The sequence below is a fragment of the Hordeum vulgare genome, chromosome 6H, assembly GCF_904849725.1.
Source record: "Hordeum vulgare subsp. vulgare chromosome 6H, MorexV3_pseudomolecules_assembly, whole genome shotgun sequence".
Lineage (NCBI taxonomy): Eukaryota > Viridiplantae > Streptophyta > Magnoliopsida > Poales > Poaceae > Hordeum > Hordeum vulgare.
This window is the reverse complement of record NC_058523.1, coordinates 53,843,771-53,860,895: the sequence shown is the minus strand read 5'-3', so window position 1 is coordinate 53,860,895 and position 17,125 is coordinate 53,843,771. Positions and strand designations below refer to the sequence as shown.

Sequence of the window (17,125 nt, the reverse complement as noted above, 5' to 3'; positions counted from 1 at the left end):
ACCGTAAATAATGCCCAGGTGACAGTCTTCCAAAAGGTCGGACCAGTCCCAACCCTAGCCCAAAAAATCTTTGGAGAATTCACTCTATATTTGTAAGCAATGACCTTTTTCCAATCCTTATCACCACCATCATAATAATGTTTACCCCATGATGCCAGTAAGGCCATATTAAATTCCCTAAGGCTGGGAATTCCCAAACCTCCAAATTCCTTCTTTCTAGGAATCAACCCCCAATTGGCAAAGTGATATCTTTGTTGGTCACCCACATTCCCCCAAAAGAAGTGGGACATTTGTGAATTGATTGCATTAGTTGCCCATTTGGGAAACTTCATCATGGACATAAGATAGGCATGAATACTAACAATGCAAGCACAAAGCAGAATTATTTTTCCTCTTGAAGTAAGAAACCTCCCCAACCATCCAGAGATTTTTTTATCCTATCAATAATAGGTTGCAGATCCTCTCTTTTAAGTTTATCATACTACAGAGGGACTCCTAGATATTTGATAGGGAAGGAACCCAGTTTACAGCAAAAAATCTGGGAAAATTCCCTAGCAACATCTTCTTCCATATTAATGGCTATAAAATCACTTTTGTGGAAGTTTATTTTCATACCCCGAGAGATTCACAACCATTTAAATTCCCTAGCTTTATGTGGTGATTTTTTTTTGAAAAAAGGATAGTCTTATCTGCTTATTGCAGACTTAGCCACCCCGTGGGATGACATGAGGCAGAAGCCCCACAATCGAACCTTGAGCAACTGATTTTTGTAGCATTTTAGTAAAAACATCAGCTACCAAATTAAAAAGAATAGGAGCAGAACGATCCCCTTGTTTAAGGCCACCCCCCAAATTGAGTATGAACAATGACATTAATCTTCACACTAAAGGTGATATTAACCAAATTACTTTTAATCCAAGAAACCCATTTAGAACCAAACTCCCTAGAATGTAGCATATCAAACAAAAAATCTCGGCTAACTCTATCATAAGCTTTCTCATAATCAAGCTTAAAGAACTAAACCTTGCGATCCAATTTTTCCACCTCATAAATAACCTCATGGGCCATAACCACACTTTCCATAATATACCTACCTTTAATAAAAGTTGTTTGATTAGAAGAAATCAATTTATGACCAACAGGGGAAACTCTATTGGTCATAGCTTTAGAGAAGATTTTAATACCACAATTACTTAGGCTCATAGGTCTAAAACAATTCATATCTTTCGCATCAATTTCTTTAGGAATAAGCACAATCAAAGAAAAGTTTAATCTATGCACATGTAAAGTACCAACTTTAGAATCCCTAACTAGCGCCATAAAATCAGCTTTAATAATTTTCCAAAAAGCCTGGTAAAACAAAAAGGAAAGCACATCTGGGCAAGGTGCCCCATGGGCATAGGACCCAAATAAATCTTCCTTAATATCTTCGTCAGTGAAACTCCTTTGAAGGAGTTCATTTTGATCATCAATAACTAATTTTTCTTCCTTCCAAAAGGAAGGGCCCAAGCTGATATTATGTTTATGTTGAAAATCAAAGAGGTTTTTGTAAAATGAAGTGGCCATCTCAAGCTTTTCTTTGGTAGTATGCACTGGTCCATTGTCACCATTTAATTCAGGGAGGTGGTTTTTTCTATGTCTATGGTTAGCTGACGCATGGAAATATGTATTTTTTGTCTCCATCTTTAATCTTACGATCTCTTGATCGTTGTCACAAGGCAGTTTCTTCATGTTGCTCGATTTGCGCAAGTTCTACCTTAATCTCGGCAAGACTTACTTGTTCTCTTGCTTCAAGTTGTATTTTCTCAAAAAAATACATTTAGAATATGAAACTCCACCAAAAGTTATTTTTTTCTTCTTCTTAATACCCGCCTCTATGTTAATGCTCCAACCTTTAATGTTCTTCCAAAGAAGTCTGCTTTTGTTCATCCAGATGTCAATAGCACTATCCTGAGGAAGCAAAGTGTTCTAAATGTCCGCAACCAGCGTCCTGAATTCATGGTGGTCAAGCCACCAATTTTCAAAATGAAATAATTTCGGAGAGGTAACCCTTCGAGCTCTAGTATTAATGATCAGCAGGGTGTGATCACTACCCACTCTAGGACGGACTATCAGAACTGGCAATGGGTAGTGAGCATCCCACGACACAAACACAAACACTCAATCAATCACAACAAATATAGGATTGTCCTGATTTTTACTCCATGTATAACTCCTATTAGCAATGCTAATCTCCATCAATGCCCACTTATTCACCCATTCATTGAACATGTAGGCGAATTGAGTATTAACCACACCATTATTCTTATCAATAGCAGATCAAACCAAATTGAACCCCCCCCCCCAAATCACTAGATACATAAGCCCACACATTGTTTCCATTACAAGAACTATGCTAATACACGACGCTATATTTTCGTCGCTACATCGTCATGGTTTTTAATTTACGACGATCTTACGACGAAAAAACAAGCGTAGAAAACGAAGCATAAAAAACTGTCAGCAACGATGTTTTGATCGAAATCGTTGTAACTTTTACGACGATTCCTGGATCGTCGTAACCTTTACGACGATCCTAAATCGTCGTTGGCAATCTAATCCCGTGGCAGTCCTATGTGGAAAAATTACGACGAAATCAAAACGTCATGGTTGAAATCAGCCCAACCCATTTCAATTGATCACTTGGGTTGGTTTTATTTTTGGGCCTTTTTCTTATTGGGCTTCTTTTTGAGCCTTAGCCTATTTACATCCACTTCTAGTATTTTTTTGAATTTTTGGTATCATTATAATTTGGGCCCTGGCCTTTTAGTGCCCAAATACATTTGGTCCAGTTTCAGTTTTGGCCTTTTTTCATTTTTGAATTCAGCAACTTTTTGTTCCAGAACTTGGTTTCATTTCTATTTGTTGGGCCTTTTCAACCCAAATATTTGTCTAATATTAAATCCAACACTATTTCATATTCAAATCAAGAAAACTCCAAGTCAAATTAAAATTATCCATCATATAACATCACATAATACATCTCCCAGGTTTACATAACACAATAAGTCATCTACTAAATAAATTTCCTTACACAGGAATATAGCAAAAACAAACAGAATTAGACAATAGAACAATGACACATCTGCTACTGTCACTACAATGGACTTCATTCCACTCTCCTATGATACATGCTCGAGATGCGACAACTTGTCATCCTACAAGTAGACTCTCCTGCTCATGTATCTTTGTAGCTTGTGCCTTGTCCAACATAGCACCAAGATTTGCCCCCTCCCGGGCTCCTAGACCATAAGTCTTGCGGCACTCGGCAACTACTCTCTCAGCAGTTTCACACGCACTCGCAATCATCTCTATCCGAGCCTGAAAGAGCAGCAAATCCAATTTTATTTAGCAGACAACCAACAAATCAATCAATAAGTGATACATGTTTGTATTTTCCGCATCAAGAACCTTTAACTTTGCCATTTGAGAAGGCACAAGTAGATTTGTTATTCCAGATAACAACTGTTCCCTCTTTGTAGTTTCCTCGACTTCCATCTCCGGTAAGAGCTTTGACGACAGCATCACAAGCAGTACTGCGATACTCATACAGGTCAAACAGGAAAAATGATGTGATACTAGTAGAAAATGAAGAACAATTGTATGCATCAAAAAAAGTAAGACGGGACAACTAAATTACAACGCATCAGACCAACTTAGAGAAATCAAAAATAGCATTTTGGCAGTTCATTTGGTACTGATTCCTGTCACACTTATCTATCCGTGAAAAAACTCACAACAACATCACCAGTATATGAAACTATACACGGTTCTTCGTATAAGATTCACACCTAAAATTGCATTTTGGTAGTTGATTTGGTACTGATTCCTGTCACACTTATCTATCCCTGAAAAAAAACTTACAACAACAACACCAGTATATCAAACTAGACAGGGTTCTTCGTATAAGATTCACGCCTAACTTAAACTGATATATCTGAATCCATTCACAGAAAAATCATGCACCACACGTAGGTCATGATGACTACAGAACAAAGAGCGAGCAGCATCAACGTCAGGAAACAGACCAACATTTGTGTGAGGAAACCACGGGTGCCCAATCGATAGAGAGAAAGAGGGAGGCGCAGGGAGGAAAGGGAGGCGACCTTAGACGAGATCCATGGCATTGGGAAGAGCAGAGTCCCAAGAAAAAGCGCATGAACAAAGGAATCACTGGTCGATCCCACGCTCGAGCACCTCCGGACTCCTTCTCCTGAAGTTGCGGAAGATTTGGAAGCGCTGCTGCGCATGCTTGGTGTTGATGCCATCGTGGTTGCAACTCTGCTTCTTAGACACCACCTACACAAACAAAAGAGGGAGAGAGGGAGTAGCATCAACTTCACGAACATGGCAACATGGGCAGGAATGTCACTTGCATGCGTGCACGAGAGCCAAATCGACACACAAAGAGAGGCGTAGGTAGGAGAGGAGGATCGACCTTGACGAGATCCATGGCGTCGGCATGCGCGGAAGAGCATCGTCTCTAGATCCATGCAACTGACGTGGTGGCACAAACCATGGCTGATGGTAGTTCATGCATGGCCACAGGAGAACACGCCCATCGGATCCTGTCGACACCATCACCGTCCTACTTGCTAGAGAGTCGTAGCCGACGCGGGACAAAGCCACCGCCAAACCCTAGATAACGTGTCGCCAAGGTTCGGCCCCACTCGATCTGTTGTGGGAGGAAGGCTGGGTGGAGCGACTGGGGCATGAGCCAGTGGAGGAATGGAGGATGGCGGAGGCTATGGGAGGAGGGGGCGACAAGGGAGGTGCTCTGGCTAGGTGTGAGAGGCGATGGCATCAATCTGGATCAGTGGATCGGGGAGAGGGAGAGACAGTGAGGCGGCAGCGTCGATCTAGATCCGAAAGAGGGAGAGAGACAGGGGGCTCTGGGAAGGTGTGCGGCAGCTGCTAGGGTTTGGGTTGGCCTGCTGAGCGACATTGGATCGATCGGGTGTCAAACGGTTGAGATCGTCAAAGGTGGGGTGATCCATAGGAAGAGTGTTGATTGGTTCAAAACATATGTGATTTAAAATAGTTTCGAAGTGCTATAAATAGAGGAATTTTGTGAACCATCTATCAAAAATTTGTTAAAAAGATCTAATATTGTGCGTAAGGGTGCATATTGGAATGGCAAACAATGTTTCTTTAAGGAATTTATATTTTGTTTGGACGAAAACAATATTTTTCATTTTTCGAGTGCCCAAAATGAGTTTTTTTATGAAGGACGTACCATATATTTGTTGTGAAATTTGACCAAATCATTTTTCTAAAATACCAAGTCATATTTAATGTACAATTGCCCAAATGGTTGGGTGTCGAAATCTTTTATCCACCTCTCATGAAAAAGATAAATTTTCGTCGATACAGTTGGAAGCGGGTCAAATTTAAACTGCAGCTGCCTCATATTTTTCTCTTTATTTTTTCCAAATATCATTTATAGTTACAAAAGTATCTATTTTATCAGAGAAACACCAACAGTTTTCCAAGACTCCACCACTAGCTTGGAACGATCATACTAGCCTTTTTTGACCGCATTTTGAATCAGCTCGAAGCGGGTCAAATTTGAAGTGCAACTACATTATAGTTTGCTATTTATTTTTCCCAAAAATCATTTCTAAGTACACAACTATCTATTTAATCAGAGAAACACCAAAAATATTTCCAAGATTCAACCACTAGGTAGGAAAGGTCATACCCGTTGTTTTGGCCGCATTTTGAAATGTCCATGAAAATTTAAAAAACACAAAGAAATGGAAAACCATTGTATTGTGTCATTATATGTGACAAAGTTACCAGGAAAAATAATAAACTTGTAATACGATAATTATTTTTTAAAAATATTCTTAGAAATGGGCTATCATGTGTGAAGATTCATGGCTTTCAAGCCAAATGATCAATCTTATGACCACATTCATGACATAGTTTGTTGAAATGATATAACATTATACACAAGGGTGCATATTGGAATGGAAAACAATGTTGATTAAGGAAGTTTTCATTTTCCTTGTATGTAAAAAATATTTTCCATTTTTCAAGTGCCCAAAATGATTTTTTTTTGTGAAGGACCTACCATATATTTGTTTCAAAATTGGACCAAAACATTTTTATAAAATACTAGGCCATATTTAATGTAAAATTGACAAAATGGTTGGGTGTTAAAAGCTTTTATCCACCTCTCGTGAAAAAGACAAATTTATGTCGATTCAGTTGGAAGCGGGTTAAATTTGAACAACAGCTACATTATAGTTTGCTTTTTATTTTTCCCAAAAATCATTTATAGGTACATAAGTATCTATTTAATCATAAATACATGGTGTGGTGGCTTAACGTCGAGGTTTGGATGGTGGTCGAGGGCCCCACCTCCAGAGCGCGTGAACTTGCATGCCAGCCGCATGGTCATCGCCTGACTGTTGCGTTGCCATTCGTTCTAGGTGGAATAGACATGTGTGGTGGGTTGGACAATCCCTCGGTAGGTGTTAGGAAGAAGAATACAATAGAAGAATCTCACGAGGAGACTGAACTAAGCTCAAACATGAATTAGCAGCCAAGTGTTTGATTAGCGGTGCAGGTAAACAACATAGACAATGTGCCTAAATTTTGGTGAGGATAATCATCTACTAAGGAGATTCTCGTGGCAAATTTTTAGCTCAAATGGATGAACCTAGGTGGCACTTGCTTTGCAAAGTAACACACTATGCAGAAATATGGATGTTGAAGCTGGGATCAAATGAATGAATGGATTGAGCTAAAATTTGGTGTATGATGTTAATTTAGGCATATGAAGGCACTGTAAAAAATTATACCATTTGGACATGCCAAAGTCACACTTCCTTCACACTATGCCAATCTAGAAAAAAATGGTAATTGAAACTGGGCTCACATAGATGATTGGATTGAGCTGAAATTTGGAGGAGGATGATAATTTGGACACATTAAGGCACTGTATTTTTTTTATAAAATTTGGATAAACAAAAATTGTACTTCCTTCACAATGCTCTCTACTGAACAGAATATTGGGAAAAATATTGAGGGAAATTGGCTGAATTAAATGAGGTCAAATTTGGTGGAGTGAGGTTATATGGTCAGTTTTATTCCGTGGTAAATTTTCGTCAACTATAAAGCACTATAAAATGTAGTTGCTTCACAAACTGAAAATATTACCAGAAACAAAGATTGAACGATGAGATCACATGGATTGTTAGATGGGGCTAAAATTTTGTGGAGAGCTATGTTTTGAGCACAGAGAAGATGTAGAAAAAATTCAACTCATCGGGATATTCCTATCTAGTACTTCCTTCACAAAGCTGTTAGCTGAACACAAACTTTGGAAATTTGCTGAGAAAGATTTACTAGGCAAATGGTTACGTAAGTTTTCATGAGGCAATGATTTGGATAGGAAAGAGTGCCCAAAAAATATGAGGGTAATTAAAGAAATTGAAATAGCACTTACTTCACAAAGTGCTATTCTGAACATAATAGGAAAATGAATATTGTTGAATTATTTTTGAACTATGAAAGGAAGGATTTTCACATAGTTGATGAATATATGATGAAAAGTATTTATGAGAATTTTTCAAGAATTTTTGGAATGACAGAATAGTAGTTTGGTTCACAAACTTGGATGAGGTGGGATAGAATGGACCCACGAGTGACATGTCAACATAGTTAGAACATGTTTCGACATTTTTATAATCGTCGTAAAAGTTATGAGGATCTCATCTTATGCGGTTACGACGTTTTTGACTCACATCGTCGTAATTTATATGTAGATTTGATCACCTCAAATGGCTTACGATAATCTCGGATGCAATCGTCATAGATTTATGATGAATTCATCAACGACATCTTAAAGAATGTCATGTATGAGCATATTTCTTGTAGTGGTCATGCAACTCAGCGATACAATCTAGTTTTTATTGATTATAAGCAGTACCATATATTGCAACAAGATGCCAAATAAAATTATCATTCTTCATTTTTAATAGTCACAACAATGCAATTTTTTTTAACAAAACCAGTAATGTCAAAGAGATCATTCTTTAGACACACAAGGACCCCCCCACACACACACACAGTGTTGACAACAGGTAGAACATGCCTACTAAAGTCATTCCTACCCGCAATACTTTTGAAAACATGGTTCTCAATAACCTCTCTTTTGGTTTCAAAGAAACCAACAAAGTCTACTCTATTATTATTTTAAAAATCCCATGGGAACTGTAATTTACCAGGTTGTCCTAGACCATGAATATTCCAGAATGCAACAATAATTTAACTTTAAAAGGATGTGACAAGACACAAGGCTTCCTTTTAGTATTTAAAATTGCGCTTTCCTCCTCCGTATCAGTAGTGCCCCTCATACACAAGGATAAATATCCCTAGGTTCTCTAGTATTACTGATTTTAATGAAATTATGCATATCTAAGGTATCAGGAAGAATAGTCTTAGGACTAGTATCCACAAAATGAAGGCATCTAATTTTTTTCATCTCTAATTAATTCACTTATGATACCATCTAGCTCTGTTTTGTTGTCTTCAATGCAAATATCAACCTTATTGGTGTGAGAAGCCAAAATGTCAGGAGTTATGGTAGAAAAAGATTTACCTTTGAAAGTAGATGGAATTTCCAAGTTCTTATTTTGCATGTAAGCAACAATTTTATCCATAATCTTGACATCCCCATGGTCTTCTGGTTTTTGGTCTATTGATAAGGACTGGTCCCCAAGCTGTAGTTATTTGAGTGTTTGGTTTCTTGTTTTGACCTTTCTCCTTTTCAAAAGTGTCCAGTGGAGACCTCTTCACAGATCGTAGTGCAATAGATAACTCTTCAGGCCACACTGCATCTCAGGCATCAAATCCTCTCCCTCCTCCTCATATTCGACCATTTCAAACTTACTAAGTTGCTTAGAACAATAATTTAAATGGACTTACATAGGTGTGGAACTTGCACAAGCAGGTGACATATTGTACTTGAAATGACTCTTCTCTTCATCAATCTCTTGATCACCCACTTATTTCCTGGGAGAGGTTTTCCTAATTTCATCCACAAAATCCTCATGAACTTCATCCAACATGATGTGTGCATAAAGCTCAGCTGCAGAAACAACCAACATGTGAACATCTTTACTAGTACTTGCATGATCAGTAGATTTGTGAGGAAAGTTTGCTTTGTCCAGTTCATCAATTGCTTCCTTTTATTGATCATCGCCCAATCCTTCTTTATCAGAGTTTTTTCATGTGTCATTATTACCTTCTTCAATGTTGTCTTCCTCAGGATCCGGGTCATCTCCATCAGATTCTTCCCCAATTTTCTCAAATCATTCAACAGTGAAGAACAGTATGTAGAGCTTTCTTTTCATCTCCACCAATCTTTGAAAAGGTTTTTTCTTGGGATATCTACATGCAAACTTAATCCCAATTATCTCATAGAAACTTTTGAAAATCCCATTCCAGTCCACATCCACCAGAATCATAAAGCAAGCAGCATTTGTGCAAACACTTTCCAAGCACACCATTTGGGTCAGATCCCCTCAATATGCACCCATGCTTCTGTCAGTTCTCCAAATGAGTCCAGCATCCCTTGCCATTCACAGACTTTATCAGATATACCATCAATTGGCGGGTCAAAAGCAAGAAATTCAATCAAATCATCTACATTTTTCCAAGGAGAAAAACTTAGCAAGAATTTCTTGTCCTCGAGCTCTCTAATCTGCCAAGGCCACTCTTTGTTTTTGCAGAAAATCCCATTCAACTGAATCAACAACTCCGAAGCAGAAACTTCACCCTTTATCACTTTAAGGACAACTGGACAACACAATTTTTGTAATTTAACCAACTATATTCAGCCACCACCGGAGTGTGAATATGATAGAACCCCAGCCCGGCTGCTCCACTTTGAAAATAGGTCGTAGTAGGTTGATTGTTCACATTATGATTACCAGCACAAATGAAACACTTTTTAGGATCTATACAATTCCCTTCATAATGCCCTGGCCATCTGAAGTTGAAGCATACCATATCCTTGTATTTTGGGGTCAACAGGTTGGACAGTAGGAACCTGAGGTGGTGGTGGGACGACAGCAGCCCGAGAAAAAGTTGGCCACAATTCCTTTTAGGTTTGGTTTGTGCTCAGTCGTAGAATTCACAGCACGCTTGTAATTTGAAAAAAATATCTGCTGCTCGTGAAAACCAACACAGGGGGAGAAAGACACTAGCAAACCCTGAATTCACTCCTTAATTACATGGTGTTTAATCATCTGTTTTTTCTTCTTCTTCTCGGTAATTTCAGGAGGACCTTGTGTGCCCACGTACAATGCTGCAGAACGTCGTGTGGACCTCACTCTACAAGTGCATGGAGCCGATGCTGAGCAGTTGGCCGATCAGCAAGCTCAGGGACAGGGCTCTGAAGAACCTCATGGAGCACATCCATTACGAGGATGACAATACGCAGTACCTCTGCATATGCACCGTCAACAAGGTAACGTGTCGTCTGCGTTATTCTTGATCTTTCGTCTAGGCGGAGGGGATTGGTATCACACTTGGTTATTATGTTTTTTTGTGTGATGTTTAGGCTCTGAACATGGTGTGTTGCTGGGTGGAAGATCCAAGTTCCGAAGCATTCAAGCGGCATCTTGCGAGGGTACCTGATTTCCTATGGATCTCGGAAGATGGCATGAAGGCGCAGGTATGATGATATTTCAGTTTCATGCACTTAAGTAGTAAGAAAGTCTTAACCTCCTTTTCCAAAAAAGTAAGAAGATAATATGTTTTCAGTACTGTTTGCCATGATTGGATGATTCGTGGATGCACTACTGGTATCAAATTAGAATCACATTGCCTTACCCTGAATATTTATCTCAATTCAAAATAAATTAAGCCGATTTATGGGAGAAACCAGGTTGAAAACCATTGTACTTTATGCTCTCGGTAATTTATAAACTAATTGAGGAGAAGGAGAAAATTATTGTCAATTTTACATTCAGTGATACATATTGCATGTGTAGGAGTTACAACAGCTAGAAAAACATATCTTGTTTTGACTCGTCAACGGCGACCTTACACCGGCCTGAACCATATATTACTTCGAAGTGATAGTTACAAGGAAGTTGGTTACAGGGGGTTGGTGATAGTGGTAAGGGGTAAAGTGAAGAAGTTAATTTACATAGTGGTTACAATCTTGCGGCAAGGTGTGACAACATGGTACCCTAGTCTCGGAGGAGTGCTTTAACGCTGGATATTCTTGCATCGTTGAGACCAAAGAGTTAGATCATCAGCCGCAGACCTAGCAATGTGGTGAATGTGTATAGTCTCATGTAAAAAGACATTGGCATGACGACATTTCCAGGTGTTCCAAAATATTGCCAAGAGAACCATAGATCGAACTTTTTCTGCCAGAACCTGCTGCCGGACGTCCCCTAGGATGTGCGGCGTCCCTCCATAGAGGCTGTCCAGTTCAGCCCAGAGAGGTCGGAGAGAGGAGCAACTGAAAAGCAGATGGGTGATGCTCTCACATGAGCCGCAGAACGGACAAGCACGCGAGGTAGTGAGAGATCGCCGTAGCCTTCGCTCGATGGTGTAGACACGATCATTGTGAGCAAGCCAAAGGAAGATACTGCACTTGTTGGGTGCGTAGTTTTCCATATTGCTGTCACCATCGGATCAGTGGGGTGGTCATGCCAGATTGCTTTGTAAGCCGGACTGGTGGAAAGAGCCTTGCCGTCCTACCTGCTTACCAGGTAGTCTGCAACCTACAAATCCAAGATAACTAAAGCCAAAATACTACGCAAGCTGTTCAGCTCACTCTGCACCACATGGGATAATCTAGGTGTAAGATCGAGGTTCAAATCCGGAGAATTAAGCACCCAAGCAGTGGATGTCGTCTGTGTGTTGGAGTGAGTGTATAGAGCAGAAAATTGGCATGCAAGAGTAGTCTGGTGGTTGGGAAGTCAGATGCCATGCCAGAAGGAAGTGGTAGCCTCATTTCCGATTTTGACGGCGGTAATGGACCAAAAGAAAGTCAATTGTTTGAAAATGTCTCGCCACACCGGCGTGGCATTTGCGATCCCGGTGCCCAAGGTCGTGCACAGGAGACTAGCCATAGTTGTTAACAATGTATGTGGACGCCGGTGTAGAGATTGAATCATAAAGTTTAAATAGGTGTATTAGTAGAAGGCATACGTTCATATGCTTAAGAGAGGTGAAACCTAAACCCTCATTTGCGAACGGCATACACACGAGGTCCCACGCAACTTTGGAATGCCCTCATGTAGTTTTCGCATGGCCAGACCAGAAGAAAGCCTGACATCGCTTGTCAATTTCCTGCAACGTCCCAACAGGCAGCAGCAGTGCGCTCATAGCATAAATAGGCAGAGCACAAAGGGCAGCGTGCACTAGGATGGCCCTACCTGCCACTAGGATGGCCATCCAGCTAGTCGTCGATCTATTTTATCAATCAAGAAGGAGAAGGCGGAGATGTTTAGCATTGCGGTACACATCGGAAGGCCTGGGTAGGATTGAGGGAAACCAGCCACAGGACACCCTAGGATCGCAGGTAGTCTTGTAGAAGTATCGGTGTGATTAATGTGATCTTCTGCATCCTCGCAAAGGGGTTCGCTAATAGAGTGACCTTGCTCGCTGACCACATCACCCACCCGAACCAGAGGGCATTCATTCAGGGCCGGTTCATCCTGGATGGGGTTCTGGTGTTCCATGAGTTCCTTCACGAGGTTTGCGCCAAGCTCTTGAAGGCGATCTTCGTGAAGATGGACTTCCATAAGGCCTATGACACTGTTCACTGGCCATTCCTTTGGGAAGTTTTGCTCCGCAAGGGCTTCGATGACCATTGGGTTACCCTGGTCCTTCACATGGTCTCCTATGGTTGTATGGTGGTGAACATTAATGGCGAGATCGGCCCCTATTTCCCCGCCCTTTGTGGGATTCGACAGGGTGATCCTTTTTCCCCGTTTTTGTTTAACATGGTGGTGGATGCCCTCGCTACCATCCTCGACAAGGCCAAAGTTGCTGGCCACATCCGTGGGGTTTTCCCTCATCTGATTGGAGGGGGTGGGTTCTCCCTCCTGCAATATGCCGATGACACCATTATCATGGTGGAGGGGACTCACGAGGACATTGCGAATGTAAAATTCTGCTCCTGTGCTTCCAGCAGATGTCCGGACTGATGATTAACTTCGACAAGAGTGAGGTGATGGTCCTTGCATACTCCCCGGAGGACTATCAGAGCATTGCAGACTGGCTTAATTGTCAGCTGGGCACCTTTCCCACGACTTATCTAGGGGTGCCCATTAGTGATTTCTGTTTGACCGTGGCAGATCTTCGTCCCACTGTGTCTGAGCTCCAACATTGTGTGGAGCCTTGGCATGGGCGTTAGCTCTCCAAAGCGGCATGGGTGATGCTCATAAACTCCTCTCTCTACAGTGTGCTCCTGTTTCTCATGAGCTTCTACAACCTGCACGAGACCCTCCACCAGGAGAGAGCCAGGTACCAGTCTGGCTTCTACTGGGCGGACGATGGTGATAAGCAAAAAATGCCCCATGGTTAGTTGGCCCGACATCTGCAAGCCCCGCACCCAAGGTGGTCTTGGGATCATGTTGTCCCGCCGCACGAACATTGCTCTCCTCTCCCGTTAGCTGTGGCAGATTGTCAAGGGAGAGGGGCCTCTGGCTTGACATCATCCATGCGAAATATCTGTGTGGGCAACCGCTTGCGTTCTGTCAACGCTCGGGTGGCTCCCAGTTCTGGCAAGAGGTCGTCCAGCTCCTCCCGGTCCTTCGCATTGGGACCTCTATCTCGGTGGGATCGGGAGCAGCTACCCTATTCTGGTTTGACCAGTGGGTTGGGGACACCCCCTTCGCCGCCCGCCTTTCGGAGTTGTTCACCATTGCGATCGAACCTAAAATCTCGGTCAAGATGGCCATTATTGACTTAGGGCGGCTCGTGTTCCCGAGGCCATTTAGGCCTCCAGAGCTCTCCGCCTGGGAGGCTCTCCTTGATTGCATCGCCCTGCAGCCTTAGGAGGTGGATCATGCTGAAGACCTCATCTCCTGGCACCTGGAACCCTCGGGTTGCTTCTCCACTGAGTCCTTCTACGGGGCAATCGCGCTGACGCTTGAGCCTGCTGCTTTCCTCCAGATTTGGCCCATTAGGTTTCCCCTGAAGATCCGGATATTCTTGTGGCAACGGATCCGTGGTCATCTCCCCTCGAGTGTGGGAGTGCTCAAGCGGAATGGCCCCGGTGATGGCCTCTGTCCGCTCTACGGGGCGGTGGAGGACTCCAATCACACCTTCTTCTTGTGTGTTTCTGCTCAGTTCTTGTGGAGTTGCTTCCGGGAAGTGGTCGGTGGATCGTGGAGTCACACTAACTTCCCCAATCTTATGGAGAATCATGCGTTCCCACCCCGCTCCCGCCACATTAGGTGGTTGGCTGTTGGCGTGCTCGCTTGAACCCTGTGGGCCGTGCACAACAAAATTATGATTCAGCGTGTTCCTCTCCGATGGGCTACTGATGCAGTGTTTAAATTCTATGGTTATTTGCAGCTCTAGCGCCCGCTTAGCCGCCCTTAGGATCGAGACGCCATCAGTACCTTCATTGCAGATCTGCGCATGATGGCTCTCAGCTTGGCGCCGCCGCTCCCTTCTCCGCCTCCCGAGCCAGATTAGCTGTCGCGCTCCTGCCGCCGATGCTGCTGCTACTATTGCAGATGCAGCCTTTGTCATATATTTTCTTTGGGCTTGTTGAGTTGTGCCCTCAACATTAACCTTTCGTATTTTTCATGGATCTATTTTTCTTACGTGTGTGTGTGTGCGGTGTGAACCTTGTTGGACTTTATGGCTCTGGTGGTTGCTTTATATATAAACCGGGGCGAAAGCCTTTTCTCGGAATAGGCGAGTAAGTGCTTTTGTGGAATTTGATAGTCAACCCAGTGGCCTTGGAGAATTGGAGGAGCAATCGTTTTAGGTGATGTAGTTGTTCCGCAATAGCAGGGAGAACGATTAGAGTATCGTGAGCATATTGGAGTACCGGGCATGGCAGAGTGTCATCAAGGTGGTGAGAGAGAAGGCCAGTTTCTGAATCCTGGATTATCATGCGCTGGGGAACATCGACGATCACAAGGAAAAGGTAGGGAGAGAGAGAGTCTCCCTGCCTAAGACCACACTTACACGGGAACCAAGGGCCAGTTCGTCTGTTGAGAAAAATGGTCGAGTGAGCATTGTTGTTAAGAAGAGTAATCCATCTAGCCCAAAGCATAGGGAAGCCTTTGGCTCGGAGGACCGTGGTCATGGCGTCCCACTAGACAGAATCGAAAGCCTTATGGAAGTCAAGCTTTAGAACAATGGTCGGGGTTTTCCTTTTATAGCAAGACTAGGCGGATCCACGTTGGCACAACCGGTGTCACAGGACACCGGGTAAAATTTCTGCTTACCCTGTATAGCCCCGTATATTTAGGCTATGACACCGGTCAATTCCAGAGCTGGACACCGGTTGGACCGGACTTTTAGGCTAGAGAAACCAAGCGTGGGATAGCTAGGAGTGGCAGCCCATCCGATCGGTTGGAGGCAGATCGATCTTCTCCTCGATCTTCTCCTCTGTACATGTGTGTCTACTCGCCTCCTGACCTCGAATCTAATCACGGCGAGATGGCATCGCTTGCTCGGCTAGCCTCCGTCGATGCGTCGCCACTTCACCAGCCGCCCCTGTTCTTGCGACCACGCACACTTCGGCCACTCGCAGATCGCAGAATCACTCCCCGCTTGTAACGTCGTCAATCTCTCTATTGTTCGTCTAGTTCCCTTTTTTCTTAGTTGTATTTCTAGGGATTATAAATTTAAGTCTATTACAGTTGAAATTAGATGGCCACGAATTGCTAACTTCTCACGGTTTCACACCTAATCGCATTATTCGTTGATTGTGTGCAGTGGGGAGTAAGACACAATTCAAGTTCTGTTATGCTAGACGGTCAAGGTCTATAGTTTTTCTTTTTGAAATAAACCCAACCAAGGTCTATAGTTGTATGTTGTAGCTTTTATTTTTGTTCTTTGGTCTTGTGATATTTTAGTGTCCATGTTCACATAATCATCAAGTATTTCAGGTGAAACACTTTATTTCGGTAACCATCTTTACTACAAAACATTTTAAGTTATTTTTCAAGAAACACAGTACATTACATTCTTATGAGACACACAAATGTTATCTTTATGTAAAGTATTGTTTGGTATCCGTCATGTATGGTGTACACATGGACACCGGTGCATTTTGGTCCTGGGTCCGCCAAGACATATCTTCTTAATACTTTACCTCTGAAATTGCAGGGATGTATTACAAAAAGGGGTAATCGATCCACATGTGCATTGTTAAATTATGAATTATTATTTTCATAATAACTTTGATATTTGGTCATGTAAAAGGCCAATACAAATACTGGTGCAACCGTAAGTTGCTTGGACATATTGAATAGTGAATATTGTTCCATACAATTTTGTCATCATTAGATAGATACAATCATATAAACAATTGGTTACATATAACATGGATTCCATTGTTTCAGAAATTGCTATTTTTCTAGAGAGAAAATGGAAATATCTTTAATTTTCTATCATATCAATGATAGGTATATGATGGTGTTCAGAGCTGGGAGACATCTTTCATTATTCAAGCATATTGCGCTACAGATCTCGAGAGCGAATATGGCCCAACCCTCGAAAGAGCCAATGCATTCATGAAAAAATCGCAGGTTCTTCGGTACCTTATAGTCATTTGAATTGATAAAGTAACCATTACATTGTAATCTAACACAGTGGGCATGTCCATTCTTGAAGGTTCTTTGGAATCATCCTGGTGACCAAAGTTATTCACATCGCCACAGATCAAAGGGTTCATGGACTCTTTCAAGTGCAGACAATGGATGGTCTGTATCGGACACTACTGCAGAAGCACTTAAGGTCTTTTTTTATATCTTACTATTAGTGTGTGAAATTATTTATTAAACAAGTGGTAAGTGATATTATCTTTACCTATATATATATATATCTTTACCTATATATCTTTACCTATATATATATTCGC

The 17,125-nt window shown here is 41.9% G+C and overlaps 1 protein-coding gene across 1 annotated transcript in view; it reads left to right on the top strand.

Moving 5' to 3' along the window:
• Positions 1 to 17,046, top strand: part of LOC123405066 (achilleol B synthase-like) — a 31,309-nt gene extending 14,263 nt beyond the window's left edge. Inside the window, exons 7-10 of the mRNA XM_045098918.1 lie at positions 10,334 to 10,522; positions 10,616 to 10,729; positions 16,671 to 16,793; positions 16,879 to 17,046. Coding sequence (XP_044954853.1) covers positions 10,334 to 10,522; positions 10,616 to 10,729; positions 16,671 to 16,793; positions 16,879 to 17,046 — 594 coding nt within the window. The remainder of the gene's footprint in view (positions 1 to 10,333; positions 10,523 to 10,615; positions 10,730 to 16,670; positions 16,794 to 16,878) is intronic.
• Positions 17,047 to 17,125: the final 79 nt, after the last annotated feature.